The 17,687-nt window shown below is 67.0% G+C and overlaps 1 protein-coding gene across 1 annotated transcript; it reads left to right on the forward strand.

Annotated features, from left to right (window-relative positions):
* The first annotated feature begins 901 nt into the window (after positions 1-901).
* Positions 902-17,478, forward strand: LOC134434534 (NPC1-like intracellular cholesterol transporter 1). Its single transcript, XM_063183202.1, is given in 26 exon segments — positions 902-1,134; positions 1,286-1,404; positions 1,407-2,399; positions 2,402-2,888; positions 3,678-3,778; positions 3,878-4,050; positions 5,266-5,394; positions 5,996-6,082; positions 6,084-6,135; positions 6,138-6,178; positions 6,480-6,594; positions 7,108-7,235; positions 7,637-7,774; positions 8,514-8,580; positions 8,583-8,602; positions 8,762-8,807; positions 8,810-8,951; positions 9,040-9,167; positions 10,436-10,556; positions 10,684-10,739; positions 11,290-11,440; positions 12,272-12,503; positions 13,358-13,471; positions 14,398-14,560; positions 15,335-15,598; positions 17,468-17,478. Coding segments are annotated over 26 exon segments (4,311 nt in total).
* The last annotated feature ends 209 nt before the right edge of the window (positions 17,479-17,687 follow it).

Here is a 17,687-nt window from a genome sequence, read left to right on the forward strand (position 1 = left end):
TTGCCCACCCGGTGGCATTGGAAGGTTTTGGGGTGGCAGAGCTCAGGGCACACGGGTGTGGTGCCCACCTGGTGACATTTGGGAGGTTTTGGGTGGCAGAGCTCGGGGCACACGGGTGTGGTGCCCGCTGGTGGCATTTGGGAGGGGCTGAGGGGGACACTGCTGTGGTGCCCTTTGGGTGCCGTTGGGTGCCCTTTGGGTGCCCATAGTGTGACATTGAGAGGTGGCAGAGCTGGGGACGCCGTTGTGGCACCCACTGGGTGACATCTGGGTGGCGTTCAGAGGTGGCAGGGTGGGGGCACCCCTTGGTGCCCTTTGGATGCCAGTCAGGGCTGATGTGCAGGAGCTGGGAGTGGCAGAGCCGCTCCTTGTGGTGCCCTCGGGTGGCACCCGGTGACAGCTGGGTGGCACTGGGGAGACCGAGAGTGGCAGAGCAGGGGGACACCTCCATGGTGCCCATCAGGTGCCCCTTGGGTGGCATTTGGGTGACGTTTGGACGGGCTGAGAGTGGCAGAGTGGGGACAATGTTGCGGTGCCCATCAGGTGCCACTTGGGTGCCACTTGGGTGCCGTTTGGAGGGGCTGGGTGACAGAATGGAGGGACACTGCTGTGGTGCCCTTTGGGTGGCATCGGGTGACATTTAGGTGCCATCTGGGTGTGGTTGGAGGAACCAAAGGTGGCAGAGCCGTGGGACACCGCCGTGGTGCCCTTTGGTGCCATTTGGGCGCTGTTGGAGGACCTGGAAATGGCAGAGCTCTGGGTACATTGTGGTGCCCATCAGGTGCCACTCGGGTGCCATTTGGTGGAACCGGGGTGACAGAATGGAGGGGACACCGCCGTGGTGCCCTTTGGGTGCCATTTGGAGGACCTGGAGGTGGCAGAACGTGGGTACAATGCCACGATGCCCGCTGGTGCCATCCGGGTGCGGTTTGGAGGAACCAAAGGTGGCAGAGCCATGGGGACACCGCTGTGGTGCCCTTTGGGTGGCATTCGGGTGACATTTGGAGGAACTGGGGTGGCAGAACGTGGGGATGATGCCGTGGTGCCCTTCGGGTGCCATTTGGGTGTCGTTGGAGGACCTGAAGGTGGCAGAGCCACGGGCACACGGTCGTGGTGCCCGCTGGTGACATTTGGGTGACGTTTGGAGGAACTGGGGTGGCAGAACGGAGGGGACACCGCCGTGGTGGGCACTGGGTGACGTTTGGAGGAACCGGAGGTGCAGAACGTGGGTACAATGCCACGATGCCCACTGGTGCCATCTGGGCGCGGTTTGGCGGAACTGAAGGCGCCGGAGCTGTGGCGACACCTCCTCGGTGCCCATCAGGAACCCCTCGAGGTGCCGCCGCCGTGCCACCGCCCCGTCCCTGTGCCCGCAGGCGTCGCCGTCGCTGACCCCGGTGCACCAGGCGGCGTCTGCGCCTTCTACGGCGAGTGCGGCCGCAACCCCGAGGTGAACTCGTCTCTGGTGCCCTCCAAGGTGCCCTGCCTGTCCAACACGCCGGCGCGGGAGGCGCGGGGCGCCCTGCTGTCCCTGCTGCGCGTGGTGTGCCCCGAGCTGGCCGCGGGCGACAATGGCACCGCGCGGGTTTGCTGCAGCTACGCCCAGCTGGTCGCGCTGCGCCGCAGCGTGGAGCTGTCGGGCGCCGTCCTGGCACGGTGCCCGTCCTGCGCCCGCAACTTCGCCAACCTCTACTGCCACAACATCTGCAGCCCCGACCAGAGCCTGTTCACCAACGTCACCCGCGTGGCCGACTCCGCGGCGCTGCCCGGCGCCCGGGCCGTGCTGGAGTACCAGCTCTTCTACCGCAGCCGCTACGCCGAGGCCGCCTTCGCCTCGTGCCGCGACGTGCGGATGCCCGCCACGGGCGGCTACGCCATCGCCACCATGTGCGGGCGCTACGGTGCCCAGCTGTGCACGGCCCAGCGCTGGCTGGACTTCCAGGGCGACAAGAACAACGGGCTGGCGCCGCTGCAGATCGACTTCCAGCTGCTGCCCGACGGCTCCGAGCCCGGCCAGGGCATCGCCCCGCTGGACGCGCCCGTCTGGGGCTGCGACCGAGCGCCCGACGCCGAGCAGGAGCCGTGCTCGTGCCAGGACTGCCCCCGGGCGTGCCCGCCCACGGTGCCCCCCGCCGACCCTCCGCCGCCGTTCCGCATCGGCCGCGCCGACGGCGTGCTGGTCATCTGCGCGCTGCTCTTCGCCGGCCTGGCCCTGGCCTTCCTGCTGGCCGTGCTGTGCCGCCGGGCCGAGGCCGAGGCGGCGCCGAGGCCGCGTGCCCGCGGGTGCTCGCGGCGGCTCAGCGAGGCCTGGCAGCGCGGCCTGGAGCGGGCGTTCCGCCGCTGGGGCACCCTGGTGGCCACCTGGCCGCTGGCCGTGCTGGCCGTGGCCGTGGCCGTGGCCGCGGGCTCTCGGCCGGGCTGGCGACCCTGCGGCTCACCACGGACCCCGTGCAGCTCTGGTCGGCGCCGGGCAGCCGCGCCAGGCAGGAGAAGGAGTTCCACGACCGCCACTTCGGGCCCTTCCTGCGCACCAACCAGGTGATCGTGACGGCGCCCGGGCGCCCGGGCACCACCGCCTACGACTCGGTGGTGCTGGGCACCAAGAACTTCAGCGGGGTGCTGGCCCAGGACGTGCTGCTGGCGCTGCTGGAGCTGCAGGAGGAGCTGGCGGGCACCGCGGCGTGGGCGCGGGGCAGGAACGTCACCCTGCGGGACGTGTGCTACGCCCCCCTGAACCCCGCGGCGCCCGGCGTGGGCGACTGCGCCGTGTCCAGCGTCACGCAGTACTTCCAGAACAACCGCAGCCGCCTGGCGCTCCGCGGCTGGCAGCAGGATGGCAAAGTGCAGGGCGCCGTCGACTGGCACGACCACCTCATCTACTGCGTCAAGTGGGTGCGCGGGCGGGGGGCACGGCGGGGCACGGTCGCTGCGGGGTGCCCGGGTGTGGGGTTCGGGTGCCCCAAGGGTGCTGGACGTGGCGTGGTGCCCACGGGGTGCCCAGCTGTGGGGCTGGGGTGGCATCTGTGGGTGCTGGACATGGCGTGGGGACTATGGGGTGCCCAGTCGTGTGGCTAGGGTGATGCCCAGGGGGCTCTGTCCGTGATTTGGTGCCCGCGGGGTGCCCAGGTGTGGGGCTGGGGTGACATCAGTGGAGTGCCCCGTGTGGCACAGTGACCATGGGGTGCCCAGGTGTGGGGCTGGGGTGACATCTGTGGAGTGCCCCGTGTGGCACGGTGACCGTGGGGTGCCCAGCTATGGGGTTGGGGTGATGCCCATGTGGGTTTGGGGTGCCACCTGCACGTCCCCGTCACTCTGGGGTGCCAGACTGTGTCTCTGGGCTGCCACCTGGCTGTCCCCCATCGCTGTTGGGCTGTCACCCACATGTCCCCATCGCTCTGGGGTGCCTGCCCATGGGTTCAGAATGCCACCTGCATCCCCCATGCCAGCCGGGGTGCCAGGCCGTGGGTTCAGGGTGCCACCCGCATGTCCCACATCACTGTTGGGGTGCCAGGCCGTGGGTTCAGGGTCCCGCATCACTGTTGGGGTGCCAGGCCGTGGGTTCAGGGTGCCACCCACGCATCCCCCATGCCAGCCGGGTGCCCGCGGGTGGCAGCGGGGCCGGGGCCGGGGCCGGGCGGGCACAGCCCCCGCTGACGGCCCGGCCCTGTCGCCGCCAGCTCCCCGCTCTCCTTCAAGGACATCACGGCGCTGGAGCTGAGCTGCATGGCCGAGTACGGCGGGCCGGTGTTCCCGTACATCGCGCTGGGCGGATACCGCGGTACGGTGCGGGGCGTTCGGGGCTCCGGGGTGTCCCCGGGGGTGTCCCCGGGGGTGTCCCCGGGGGTGTCCCCGCGGTGTCACCGCCGTGTCCCCGCAGAGTCCGAGTACACGGAGGCCGAGGCGCTCATCGTCACCTACTCGCTGAACAATTTCCCCGCGGGGGACCCGCGCCTGGAGTGGGCGCTGAGCTGGGAGCGGCAGTTCCTGAGCGTGGTGCGCGACTTCCAGCGGCGCCACCGCCACAACCTCTCGGTCACCTTCATGGCCGAGGTGGGCACCGTGTCCCCTGCGTGTCCCTGTGTGACCGCCGTGTCCCCTCCGTGTCCCCTCTGTGTCCCTGTGTGACCGCCGTGTCCCCTCCGTGTCCCTGTGTGACCGCCGTGTCCCCTCCGTGTCCCTCTGTGTCCCTGTGTGACCGCCGTGTCCCTCCATGTCCTCTCCGTATCCCTCTGTGTCCCCGTGTGACCGCCGTGTCCCCTCCACGTCCCCCCCATGTCCCTCTGTGTCCCGTGTGACCGCTGTGTCCCTCCGTGTCCCCTCTGTGTCCCCTCCGTGTCCCCTCTGTGTCCCTGTGTGGCTGTTGTGTCCCCTCCCATGTCCCTGTGCCCTCCGTGTCCCTGGTGTCACCCGTGTCACCGTGTCCCTTACGCCACCTCCGTGTCCCCACGTCCCTTCCATGTCCCCGGTGTCCCCGGTGCCCCCCGTGTTTGCGGTGTCACCCGTGTCACCCTGTCCGTATTGGCCTCGGTGAACCCCGTGTCCCCTCCATGCCCCTGGCGCCCGCAGTGCCCCCGTGTCCCCTCCGCGTCCTCAGTGTCCCCGTTGTCCCTGTGCCACTTCCATGTCCCCTCCGTGTGTCCCCCATGCCCCTGGTGCCCGCAGTGCCCCCCACGTCCCTGTCCCGCTCTATGTCCCCATGTCCTCTCCATGTCTCCATGTCCCCCATGCCCCTGGTGACCCCCGTGTCCTCCACGTCCCTGTCCCCTGTCTATGTCCCAGTGTCCCTGTGCCCCCTGTGTCCCTGGTGTCACCCGTGTCACCCTGTCCGTATTGGCCTCGGTGAACCCCGTGTCCCCTCCATGCCCCTGGTGCCCGCAGTGCCCCCCACGTCCCTGTCCCGCTCTATGTCCCCTCCATGTCCTCAGTGTCCCTGTGCCCCTTCTGTGTCCCCAGTGTCCTCAGTGTCCCCCACGCCCCAGGTTCCCGCAGTGTCCCTGTCCCCCCTCTATGCCCCGGTGTCCCCGGTGCCCTCGGTGCCCCCCGTGCCCCCCGTGCCCCCCGGTGTCCCCTACGTCCCTGTCCCTCCTCTGTGTCCCCAGTGCCCTTTGTGTTCCTCGTGTCCCCGTGGTGCCCGCAGTGCCCTCCCTGCCCCTGTCCCGCCTCTGTGCCCCCGTGCCCCCCTGTGCCCCGCGGTGCCCTCGGTGCCCCGGTGTCCCCGGTGTCCCCGGTGTCCCCGGTGTCCCCTCACTGTCGCCGTGCCCTCAGCGCTCTCTGGAGGACGAGATCAACCGCACGAGCGGGGAGGACATCCCGGTGTTCGCCGTCAGTTACCTGCTGGTGTTCGCCTACATCGCGCTGGCCCTGGGCGAGTACACGGCCTGGAGGAGGCTCCTGGTGAGCGGGGGGCACCGCGAGGGCACCGGGAGGGGCACGGGCACCCGGTGAGCCCGGGGGGCACCGAGAGGGGCACAGGAACCTGGTGAGACGAGGGGCACCGGGGGTGGCACAGGACCTGGAAAGGGCCGGTTTGGGGGCTCTGGGGTGGCACGGGGACCCGGAAAGGGCGGTTTGGGGGCACCGGGGGTGGCACAGGGGCCTGGAAAGGGTCCGTTTGGGGCTCTGGGGTGGCACGGGGACCCGCTGAGCCCTGCGGGCGCGGAGGTGGCACCGGGGAGCCCGGGGGTGTCGGTTCGGGGCATTCGAGGGGTTCGGGGGGTCGCGGATCGGGAACATCCGGGGGGTTCGGGGGGTTCGGGGGGTTCGGGTGGAGCCCGGTGGTCCCAGGGGCACTGCGGGGGGGTGGCAGCAGCCCGGGAGGGGTTCGGGGGTGCCAATGCAGGGTGCCAGTCCGGGGCGTTTGGGGGTGCCGACCCGTGGTGCCCACCCGGCGGTGCCAATCTGGGGGTGCCGACCCGTGGTGCCCACCCGGCGGTGCCGATCCGGGGGTTCTGACGGCGGTGCCCACCCGGGGGTGCCCACCCGGCGGTGCCCGCAGGTGGAGTCCAAGGTGACGCTGGCGCTCGGGGGCATCGTGGTGGTGCTGGGCGCCGTGCTGGCCGCCATGGGGCTGCTGGCACTGCTGGGGCTTGCCCTCGTCCCTCATCATCATCGAGGTCGTGCCCTTCCTCGTGCTGGCCGTGGCGCCGACAACATCTTCATCTTCGTGCAGGAGCTGCAGGTGGGCACGGGGGGCACCGGGGGGCATTGGGGGCACCGGGGGCATCGGGGGCACCGGGGGCACGGGGGGAACCGGGGAATGGGGTGTCATTGGGGATGGGGGCACCGGGGGACTGGAGGGCACCGGCTGGCACTGGGGCATCAGGGGTGGGGGCACATTTCAGGACAGGCATCCCCATGGGGCAAGGCTGGCATTTGTGGGCATGGGGGAATTTGGCATCTGGGGGTGCCCCCTGGGCGTTCCCTGGGTCTGGGGTGCCTGGGTGCCCCCGGGTGCCCCTGACCCCCCCCCGTGGCAGCAGCAGTCGCATCGGGAGCCGGGCGAGACGCGGGAGCAGCACCTGGGGCGGGTGCTGGCACAGGTGGCACCGAGCATGCTGCTCTGCAGCCTCTCCGAGACCATCTGCTTCCTGTTCGGTGAGCAGGGGGCACCGCGGGCACCGGGGGGGCAAAGGGGGCACGGGGACATGGGGGGCACAGGGTGGGCACAGGGATACGGGGCATGCAGGGGGCACAGGGAATGGGGGGCACAGGGACATGGGGGCACAGGAGCGCAGGGTGGGCACAGGGACATGGGGGGCACAGGGTGGGCACAGGGATATGGGGCATGCAGGGGGCACAGGGAATGGGGGGCACTGGGTGGGCACAGGGACATGGGGGGCACAGGGAGCACAGGGTGGCACAGGGACATGGGGGGCACAGAGGGCACCGGGATACAGGGACACCGACGGCACGGGGGCACTGGGGATGGAGGTGGCACGGGGGTGACATGGGGGGCACTGGGTGGGCACAGGGACACGGGGGACAAGGGGCACGGGCCGGGGGGTGTGGTGCGGTCGGGGCGGCTGGCACGGGGTCCTGGTGACGCCAAGGGGGACCCGGGGGGTGCCAGGGACGTTGCGGTGACCCGGGGGGTGCCCGGGCACGCAGGTGCCCTCTCGTCCATGCCCGCCGTGCGCACGTTCGCCCTGACGGCCGCGCTCGCCATCGCGCTGGACTTCGTGCTGCAGATGTCCGGCTTCGTGGCACTGGTGGCGCTCGACAGGCGGCGACAGGAGGTGGCACCGGGGCGAAGGGGCACGGGCCGGGTGCGAGGGGCGGGCACAGGGTGGGCACGGGGACCCCAGCGTTGGTGAGAGGGTCCCTACAGCGGGTGAGAAGTGCCCAGGGTGGGCGTGGAGACCCCGGGGCGGGCACGGGGCGGGCAGGGGGATCCCGAGGTGGGTGTGAGGATCCCCAGGGTGGGCACGGGGTGGGTGAGAATGTCCCTAGGGTGGGCACAGGGTGCCCACGAAGCCCCCGGGGTGGGTGTAAGGATGCCCAGGGTGGGTGAGGGTCCCCATGCAGTGCCCAGGCTGGGCAGGGCACACCCACAGGGCACGGGGGGGGGGGCTGTGGAGGAGCCGTGCCAACCCTGCCGTGCCAACCCTGCCGTGCCAACCCCGCCGTGCCAACCCAGGCCGGGCGCTTCGACCTCTGCTGCTGCTGCGGGACGGGCAAGGGGGGCACGGCCGGGGCGGGCCGGGGGCTGCTGCGCCCCTTCCTGGAGCGCTGCTACACCCCCGTGCTGCTGCACCCCCTCGTGAGACCCGCCGTGGTGAGGGCACGGGGGCACGGGGGGGCACAGGGGGCATTGGGGGAATTGGGGGCATGGGGGGCACGGGGGGCATTGGGGGAATTGGGGGCACGGGGGGCACGGGGGCACGGGGGGCATTGGGGGAATTGGGGCATGGGACATGGGGGGCACAGGGGGCACTGGGGACATGGGGGGAATTGGGAATACGGGGGCACAGGGGGCATGGGAGCAGGGGGAGGCATTGGGGGGCATTGGAGGACATGGGGGGCACGGGGGGCATGGGAACAAGATGGCATTGGGGGGCATTGGGGGCACGGGGGGCATTGGGGAGACCTGAGGGATTTGGTGTTTTTGGGGTGGCACCAGAGTTCTGTCAGGGGTTTGGGGCTCTGGGGGTTCTCTGAGGTTTTGGGGTGGCACAAGGGGGCCGTGGGGGTTTTGGGGGTGCACAAGGGGGCCGTGGGGGGTTTGGGGGTGGCACAAGGGGCCGTGGGGGGGGTTTGGGGTCCCGGGGTGTCTCTGGGGGGTTTTGGGGGTGGCACAGGGGGGTCTCTGGGGTGTTGGTGCCCGGGGGGTCTCTGGGGGGTTTTGGTGCCCGGGGGGTCTCTGGGGGGGTTGGTGCCCGGGGGGTCTCTGGGGGTGTTGGTGCCCGGGGGGTCTCTGGGGGGTGTTGGTGCCCGGGGGGTCTCTGGGGGTGTTGGTGCCCGGGGGTCTCTGGGGGTGTTGGTGCCCGGGTCCCTGAGCAGAGCCCCCTCCCCAGGTGCTGCTGTTCCTGTTCCTGGCCTGCTCCGGGCTCTTCCTGCTCTTCCACGTGTCCGTGGGGCTGGACAGGAGCTGGCACTGCCCGAGGTGGGCACAGGGGTGGCATGGGGGAGACCGGGACCCCTCTCTGCCCCTCAGTGTCCCTTTGGGCCCCCGTGCCCCTTTCCCTCCTCTGCGCCCCTTTGAGCCCCCTCTGTGCCCTCTGGGGCGCCCTGGGGTGCCCCCTCTGATGCCAGCCGTGCCCAGGACTCGTACCTGCTCGACTACTACTCGGCCATGAACCGGTACCTGGCCGTGGCGTGCCCACCTACTTCGTCACCACGGGCGGGTACAACTTCTCCTCGGAGAACGGCACCAACGCCATCTGCTCCAGCTCGGGCTGCGACGCCAACTCGCTGACGCAGAGCATCCAGCTGGCCACGCGCTACCCCAACGTGTGAGTGCCCACCCCACCCGCGGGCACCCCGGAGCCCGGGCGGCAGCGCCGGCCCTGCCAGCCCCTCCCTGCGCCGTGCCCTCCGCAGGTCCTACCTGGCCATCCCGGCCACCTCGTGGCTGGACGATTTCCTGGACTGGCTGAACCCCACGGTGCGCTGCTGCCGCGTCCACCTGAGCGGGCAGCACAAGGGCGAGTTCTGCCCCTCCACCAGCTGTGAGTGCGCCCGGGGGCACCGCGGGCACCGGGGGCCGGGGGGTGCCCACTGGGTGCTCATGGGGTGGCCACTGAGTACCCACCATGGGGGCCAGGGGGTGCTCATTGGGTGCTCATGGGGTGGCCTTTGGGTGCCCACCATGGGGGCCATTGGGTGCCCATTGGGTGCTCATGGGGTGGCCTTTGGGTGCCCACCATGGGGGCCAGGGGGTGCCCACTGGGTGCTCATGGGGTGGCCATTGAGTGCCCACCATGGGGGCCAGGGGGTGCCCACTGGGTGCTCATGGGGTGGCCATTGAGTGCCCACCATGGGGGCCAGGGGGTGCCCACTGGGTGCTCATGGGGTGGCCTTTGGGTGCCCACCATGGGGGCCATTGGGTGCCCATTGGGTGCTCATCATGGCAGCCACTGGGTGCTCATCATGGTGGTCATTGAGTGCCCATCATGGCGGCTGTTAGGTGCCCATTGGGTGCTCAGGGGTGGCCATTGAGTGCCCACCATGGGAGCCATTGGGTGCTCATCATGGTGGTCATTGAGTGCCCACCATGGGGGCCATTGGGTGCCCATTGGGTGGTCATGGAGTGGCCATTGAGTGCCCACCATGGAGGGGTTCTTGGGTATCCATTGAGTGCCCACCGCCATGGCAAATGAGTGCCCATCCTGGTGGCTGTTGGGTGGCCACTGGGTGCCACCATGGGGGCTCGGGGGTGCCCATTGGGTGCTCATCATGGCAGCCACTGGGTGCTCATCATGGTGGTCATTGGGTGCCCATTGGGTGGTCATGGAATGGCCATTGAGTGCCCACCATGGAGGGGTTCTTGGGTATCCATTGAGTGCCCACCCTGGTGGCTGTTGGGTGATCATTGGGTGCCACCATGGGGGCTCGGGGTGCCCATTGGGTGCTCATCATGGCGGCCATTGGGTGCTCATGGGGTGCCCATTGGGTGCCCACCAAGGGGCCATTGGGTACCAATGATGACCATTGGGTGCCCATTGAATGCCCACTGGCTGTCCATTGGGTGTCCATTGGGTGCCCACCACAGTGGTCATTTGGCATCTACTGTGATGCCCACTGGGTGCCAGTTTGGTGCCTGCTGTGACGGCCACCACGTGCCCTTTGTGTGCCTGTGGTGGTGCCCAGCGGGATGAGCGGTGTCCGGTGCCCGCACTGACCCCGTGTGCCCGCACTGACCCCGTGTGTGCCCACGCTGACCCCGTGTGTGCCCACGGTGGTGCCCGGTGCCCACACTGCCCCGTCGTGCCCACAGCTGACCCCAGCTGCATCCTGGGGCAGTGCCTGAAGCGGCTGCGCCGCCCCACGGACGAGGAGTTCCAGCGGTTCCTGCCCTGGTTCCTGCAGGACCGGCCCTCCCTGCACTGCCCCAAGGGGTGAGTGGCACCACGGTGGCACCGCCCTGGCACCGCCCTGGGCGTCCCCTGACCCTGTGTCCCCTCTGGCTGTCCTGGCTGTCCCCCGGGTGTCCCCCATGTCCCCTGACCCCCCCTGTCCCCGCAGTGGCCTGGGCGCCTACGACACCTCGGTGAGCATGGACGACAATGGCACCATCCTGGGTGAGTGAGGGTGGCACGGGCACGGGGGCTGGGGTGCCCACTGCCCACAAGGGTGCCCACTGCCCCCCTGGTGCTCACTTCCCCTGTGGTGCCTGCTGCCCCCATGGTGCCCACTGCCCTGTGGTGACGGTGCCCCCGCGGTGCCCACTACCCCCAGAGTGCCCACTGCCCCCTTGATACCCATTGCCCTGTGGTACCCGCTGTCCCCAAGTGCCCGCTGCCCCTGTGGTGCCCACTTCCCCATAGTGCCCACTGTCCCCAAGTGCCCACTTCCCCATAGTGCCCACTGTCCCTGCGGTGCCTGCTGTCCCTGTGGTGCCCGCTGCGCCCAGAGTGCCCACTGCCCCCAGAGTGCCCACTGCCCCCAGAGTGCCCACTGCCCCCACGGTGCCCGCTGTCCCTGTGGTGCCCATTCATTGTCCCCAAGTGCCCGCTGCCCCATGGTCCCCACCGCCCCCGTGGTGCCCACCACCCCGCGCTGACATTGCCCCCGTGGTGCCCGCTGCCCCGCGGTGCCCGCCGCCTGGCACTGACGCTGCCGTGCCCGCAGCCACCCGGTTCATGGCGTACCAGCGCCCGCTGCGCACGTCGCAGGAGTACACGGGTGCCCTGCGCGCCGCCCGCGCCCTGGCAGAGTACATCACCACCACCCTGCGCGCTGTGCCCGGCACCGACCCCGCCTTCCGCGTCTTCCCCTACACGTGAGTGGCACCGCCAGCCCGGGGGGCACGGGGGTGCCCGCTGAGGGAGGGCGGGGAGCGGTGCCCAGGTCAGGGTGCCCGCTCTGGGGTGCTGGGGGTGCCCCAGTGCCCCTGTTGGGGGTCACGAGTTGGCGCCCCAGTGAAGGGTGCCCATTCCAGAATGTTGGGGGTGCCCCAGTGCCCTTGTTGGGTGCCCATACCAGGATACCCAGTGCCCATTTTGGGTGCCCAGTGCTCATTTTGGGATACCAGTGCCCATACCAGGATACCCAGTGCCCATTTTGGGGTGCCCAGTGCCCATTCTGGGATCCCAGCGCCCATTTTGGGGTGCCCAGTGCTCATTTTGGGATACCAGTGCCCATATCAGGGTGCCCGGGGCCCATTTTGAGATACTGTGTGCCCATCCCCGGGTGCCCAATGCCCATTTTGGGGTGCCCAGTGCCCGTTTTGGGATCCCAGTGCCCATTTTGGGATACCCGGTGCCCATTTTGGGGTGCCCAGTTCCCCTCCCCGGGTGCCCGGTGCCCTTTTTGGGGTGCCCGGTGCCCATTTTGGGGTGCCCAGTTCCCCTCCCCGGGTGCCCGGTGCCCATTTTGGGGTGCCCGGTGCCCATTTGGGGGTGCCCGGTGCCCCTCCCCGGGTGCCCAGTGCCCGTTTTGGGATCCCAGTGCCCATTTTGGGATACCCAGTGCCCATTTTGGGATACCCAGTGCCCATTTTGGGGTGCCCAGTGCCCATTTTGGGGTGCCCGGTGCCCGTTTTTGGGGTGCCCGGTGGCCCTCCCCGGGTGCCCGGTGCCCCGGCCGGTGCCAGCGCGGTGCCACCCCGCAGGGTGACGTACGTGTACTACGAGCAGTACCTGACGGTGGTGCCCGAGGGGCTGCTGACGCTGGCACTGTGCCTGGTGCCCACCTTCGCCGTGTCCTTCCTGCTGCTGGGCATGGACGGGCGCTCCAGCCTGGCCACGCTGCTGACCATTGCCATGGCACTGCTGGGCACCGTGGGCTGCATGGCGCTCTGGGCAGTGCCCTACAACGCCGTGGCACTCATCAACCTGGTGGCGGTGCGGGCACGGGGACGGCGGGACACGGGGCATGGCACGGGGGGTGGCACGGGGATGTGGGGCACGGGGGACAGTGGGGGCATAGGGGGTGGCACAGGAACGTGGGGTGGCACGGAGACACAGGGCACATTGAGTGGCATGGGGAGGGGGGGTGGCATAGAGACCTGGGGTGGCACAGGGACACGGGGCACGGGGGGTGGCACAGGGATGTGGGGCACCTTGGGTGGCACGGGGACACAAGGCACGTTGGGTGGCACGGGGATTTGGGGTGGCACAGGGACACGGGGGACATGGAGTGGCACTGAGCAGGTGAGGTGGCACATGGGGTGGCTTTGTGGGCACAGGGGGTGGCAGCAGGAGCTGGGACATATGGGGTGGCACTGGGGTGGTTCTGGTGGCACGGGGATGGCTCTGATGGCACTGGGGTGGCTCTGAGGGCACAGAGATGGCTCTGGTGGCACAGGGATGGCTCTGGGGGCACAGGGGTGGCTCTGGTGGCTCTGGTGGCACAGGGATGGCATGGGGGTGGCTCTGGTGGCACAGAGGTGGCTCTGGTGGCACAGGGATGGCTCTGGTGGCACGGAGGTGGCTCTGGTGGCACGGGGATGGCTCTGATGGCACAGGGATGGCTCTGGTGGCACAGGGATGGCTCTGGTGGCACGGGGGTGGCTCTGGTGGCACAGAGGTGGCTCTGTGGGCACAGGGATGGCATGGGGGTGGCTCTGGTGGCACAGAGGTGGCTCTGTGGGCACAGGGATGGCTCTGGTAGCACGGGGGTGGCTCTAGTGGCACTGGGGTGGCTCTGTGGGCACAGGCAGTGCCCGGGGTGCCAGCCCAGCCCGCTGTGCCCGCAGGCCGTGGGCATCTCGGTGGAGTTCGTGTCCCACATCACCTGCGCCTTCGCCCGCAGCCGCCAGCCCACGCGGGTGGCACGAGCCAAGGAGGCCACGGTCACCATGGGCAGCAAGGTGGGCACGGGGACACCGAGGGGCACCAAACCCTGCCGGGGTGGGGGTGGCACCAGGGGACCCCACACTGTCCTGGGGGTGGCACCGAGGGGCACCAAACTGTCCTGGGGCTGGGGGTGACACTGGGGCACCTTTTGGGGTGGGGGTGACACTGGGGGACCCCAAGCCCTCCTGGGCTGGCGGGTGGCACTGTGGGATTCCCTCCTGGGCGGGGGGTGGCACCAGGGGACCCCAAACTGTCCTGGGGGTGGCACCAGGGGACCCCAAACTGTCCTGGCGCTGGGGGTGACACCGCGGGACCTTTTGGGACTGGGGGGTGGCACCGTGGGACCTCCTGGGCTGGGAGGTGACACTGGGGGACCCCAAAGCCTCCTGTGGGTGCGGGGTGGCACCGTGGCATCTTTTGGGAGTGGCAGGTGGCACCGTGGGACCTCCCGGTCCAGGTGTGGCACCGTGGGACCCCAAACTCTCCTGGCACCGGGAGGTGACACTGGGGGACCTCCTGCTCCGGGGGTGTCACCGCGGGTCCCTGTCCCTGTGTGGGGCGGTGTCACCGCGGGTCCCTGTCCCTGTCGGGGCGGTGTCACCGAGCATGGCTGTCCCTGTCCCTCCCGGGGCGGTGTCACCGCGGGTCCCTGTCCCTGTGTGGGGCGGTGTCACCGCGGGTCGCTGTCCCTGTGGGGGTCGCTGTCCCTGTCCCTGTCGGGGCGGTGTCACCGCGGGTCCCTGTCCCTGTCCCTCCCGGGGCGGTGTCACCGCGGGTCGCTGTCCCTCCCGGGGCGGTGTCACCGAGCATGGCTGTCCCTGTCCCTCCCGGGGCGGTGTCACCGCGGGTCCCTGTCCCTGTCGGGGCGGTGTCACCGCGGGTCCCTGTCCCTCCCGGGGCGGTGTCACCGAGCGCGGCGCTGTCGCCGCTGTCCCCGCAGGTGGTGGCGGGGGTGGCCATGACCAACCTGCCCGGCGTGGTGGTGCTGGCCTTCGCCAAGGCGCGGCTCGTGCAGATTTTCTTCTTCCGCCTCAACCTGATCGTCACCCTGCTGGGGCTGGCACACGGGCTCGTGTTCCTGCCCGTGCTGCTCAGCTACGTGGGTACGGACAGGGGACAGCCCTGGGCACAGGGACACGGGCACAGGGACACGGGGACAGGGACAGCGTCACCTCCCCCAGGACAGGGACACCCCTGGGGACAGGGACACGGGGACAGGGGACAGCCCTGGGGACAGGGACATGGGGACAGGGGACAGCCCTGGGGACAGGGACACACCTGGGGACAGGGACATGGGGACAGGGACACCCCTGGGGACAGGGACACGGGCACAGGGACACCCCTGGGGACAGGGACATGGGGACAGGGACACCCCTGGGGACAGGGACATGGGGACAGGGGACAGCCCTGGGGACAGGGACACGGGCACAGGGACAGCGTCACCTCCCCCAGGACAGGGACACCGATGGGGACAGGGACAGGGATACAGGGACATGGGGACAGGGACACCCCTGGGGACAAGGTCACCGGGACAAGGACAGTGTCACCTCTCTAGGAACCGGGACAGGAACACCCAGACAGGACAGGGACACCCCTGGGGATGGGGACACCCCTGGGGAGAGGGACAGGGACATGGGGACAGGGACGGGGACATGGGGACAGGGACGGGGTTACACCAGGACAGTGTCACCTTAGGCATGAGGACACTGTGTCACTCATGGGAACAGTGACAGTGACACGGTGCCCATTGTCCCCTCAGCCTGGGGACAGTGACAGTGACACTGCGCCCATTGTCCCCGGAGCCTGGGGACAGTGACACCGCTGTCCCCTCAGCCTGGGGACAGTGACAGTGACACAATGCCCCATTGTCCCCGCAGGGCCCGCGCTGCAGGTGCCACCGGGGGAGGACACGCCGGGGGACACCGTGCAGGGGACAGGGCTGGGCCTGGCCAACCCCGGCTTCAAGGACACGGACACGGACACGGACAGGGACAGGGACAAGGACAAGGGGAAGGACAAGGACAAGGACAAGGACAAGGGCAAGGACAAGGACAAGGACAAGGACAAGGACAAGGGCAAGGGCAAGGACAAGGGCAAGGACAAGGACAGGGACAAGGACAAGGGCAAGGGCAAGGACAAGGGCGAGGACAAGGACAAGGGGAAGGACAAGGACAAGGACAAGGACAAGGACAAGGACAAGGACAAGGACAAGGGCTCCAGGAAGGGCTGAGCCCCCCACGCCCCCCCGTGCCCCTCCCCCCTTTCTATTTAAACTGGTTTTGTCACATCCTGCACTGGTTGGACTGGGATGGATCGGGGGGGGGGAGGCGCCGCACAGTGTCACAGGGCTGGGGACACGGGGACACTGTGGGGACATGGGGACGGCGTGTGGGACACTGTGGGGACACTGTGGGGACACGGGGACACTGTGGGACACGGGGACACTGTGGGGACATGGGGACGGCGTGTGGGACACTGTGGGGACACTGTGGGGACATGGGGACACCATGTGGGACACACGGACACTGTGGGACACAGGGACACCGTGGGGACATGGGGACAGCACGTGGGACACAGGAATGTTGAGGACACGAGGCCGTGTGGGGCACAGGGACTTTGGGAGCATTTCTGGGTTTATTCCCGGCCCTATAGGAACGTGTAGGGCACAGCGGGGACATCCCAGAGCACTCCTGTGGGAACATTTCTGGGGTTTTTAGGAACATTTCTGGGGTTTTTAGGAACATTTCTGGGTTTTTAGGAACATTTACAGGTTTATTCACCTCGAGGAACTTGTAGGGCACAGAGGGGATATCCCAGAGCACTCCTGTAGGAACATTTCTGGGGGTTTTAGGAACATTTCTGGGTTTTTTAGGAACATTTCTGGGGTTTTTAGGAACATTTACAGGTTTATTCCCTCGAGGAACTTGTAGGGCACAGAGGGGACATCCCAGAGCACTCCTTTAGGGACATTTATAGGGTTTTTAGGAACATTTATATATAGGTTTATAGGTTTATTCCCTAGAGGAACTTGTAGGGAACATCCCAGATCATTCCTTTAGGAACATTTACAGGTTTATTCTCTAGAGGAACTTGTAGGACACACTGAGGACCTTCCAGATCATTCCTTTAGGAACATTTATAGGTGTTTTAGGGCCATTTACAGGTTTATCCCTAGAGGAACTTGTAGGGCACACCCCAGAGCACTCCTTTAGGAACATTTACAGGTTTATTCCTAGAGGTACTTGTAGAGCCCACTGAGGACATTTCAGATCACTCCTTTAGGAACATTTACAGGTTTTTTGGAAACATTTACAGGTTTATCTCTAGAGGAACTTGTAGGGCACACCCCAGAGCACTCCTTTAGGAACATTTACAGGTTTTTTGGAAACATTTACAGGTTTTCCAGGAACATTTATAGGTTTTTCAGGACCATTTATACGTTTTTTGGAAGCATTTACACGTTTATTCCTAGAGGAACTTGTAGGGCACACCCCAGAGCACTCCTTTAGGAACATTTATAGGTTTTTCAGGACCATTTACAGGTTTATCCCTAGAAGAACTTGTAGGGCACACTGAGGACATCCCAGAGCACTCCTTTAGGAACATTTACAGGTTTATTCCTAGAGGTACTTGTAGAGCCCACTGAGGACATTTCAGATCACTCCTTTAGGAACATTTACAAGTTTATTCTCTAGGGGAACTTGTAGGGCACATCCCAGAGCACTCCTTTAAGAACATTTACAGGTTTATTCCTAGAGGTACTTGTAAGGTACACCCCAGATCACTCCTTTAGGAAGATTTATAGGTTTTCCAGGACCATTTCCAGGTTTTTAGGGCCGTTTCCAGGTTAGCCCTAGATGAACTTGTAGGGCACATCCCAGAGCACTCCTTTAGGAACATTTACACGTTTATTCTCTAGAGGAACTTGTAGGACACACTGAGGACCTTCCAGATCATTCCTTTAGGAACATTTATAGGTGTTTTAGGGCCATTTACAGGTTTATCCCTAGAGGAACTGTAGGGCACACCCCAGAGCACTCCTTTAGGAACATTTACAGGTTTATTCCTAGAGGTACTTGTAGAGCCCACTGAGGACATTTCAGATCACTCCTTTAGGAACATTTACAGGTTTTTTGGAAACATTTACAGGTTTATATCTAGAGGAACTTGTAGGGCACACCCCAGAGCACTCCTTTAGGAACATTTATAGGTTTTTCAGGACCATTTACA

This window comes from Melospiza melodia, unplaced genomic scaffold, assembly GCF_035770615.1.
Source record: "Melospiza melodia melodia isolate bMelMel2 unplaced genomic scaffold, bMelMel2.pri scaffold_375, whole genome shotgun sequence".
In the NCBI taxonomy this organism is placed as follows: domain Eukaryota; kingdom Metazoa; phylum Chordata; class Aves; order Passeriformes; family Passerellidae; genus Melospiza; species Melospiza melodia.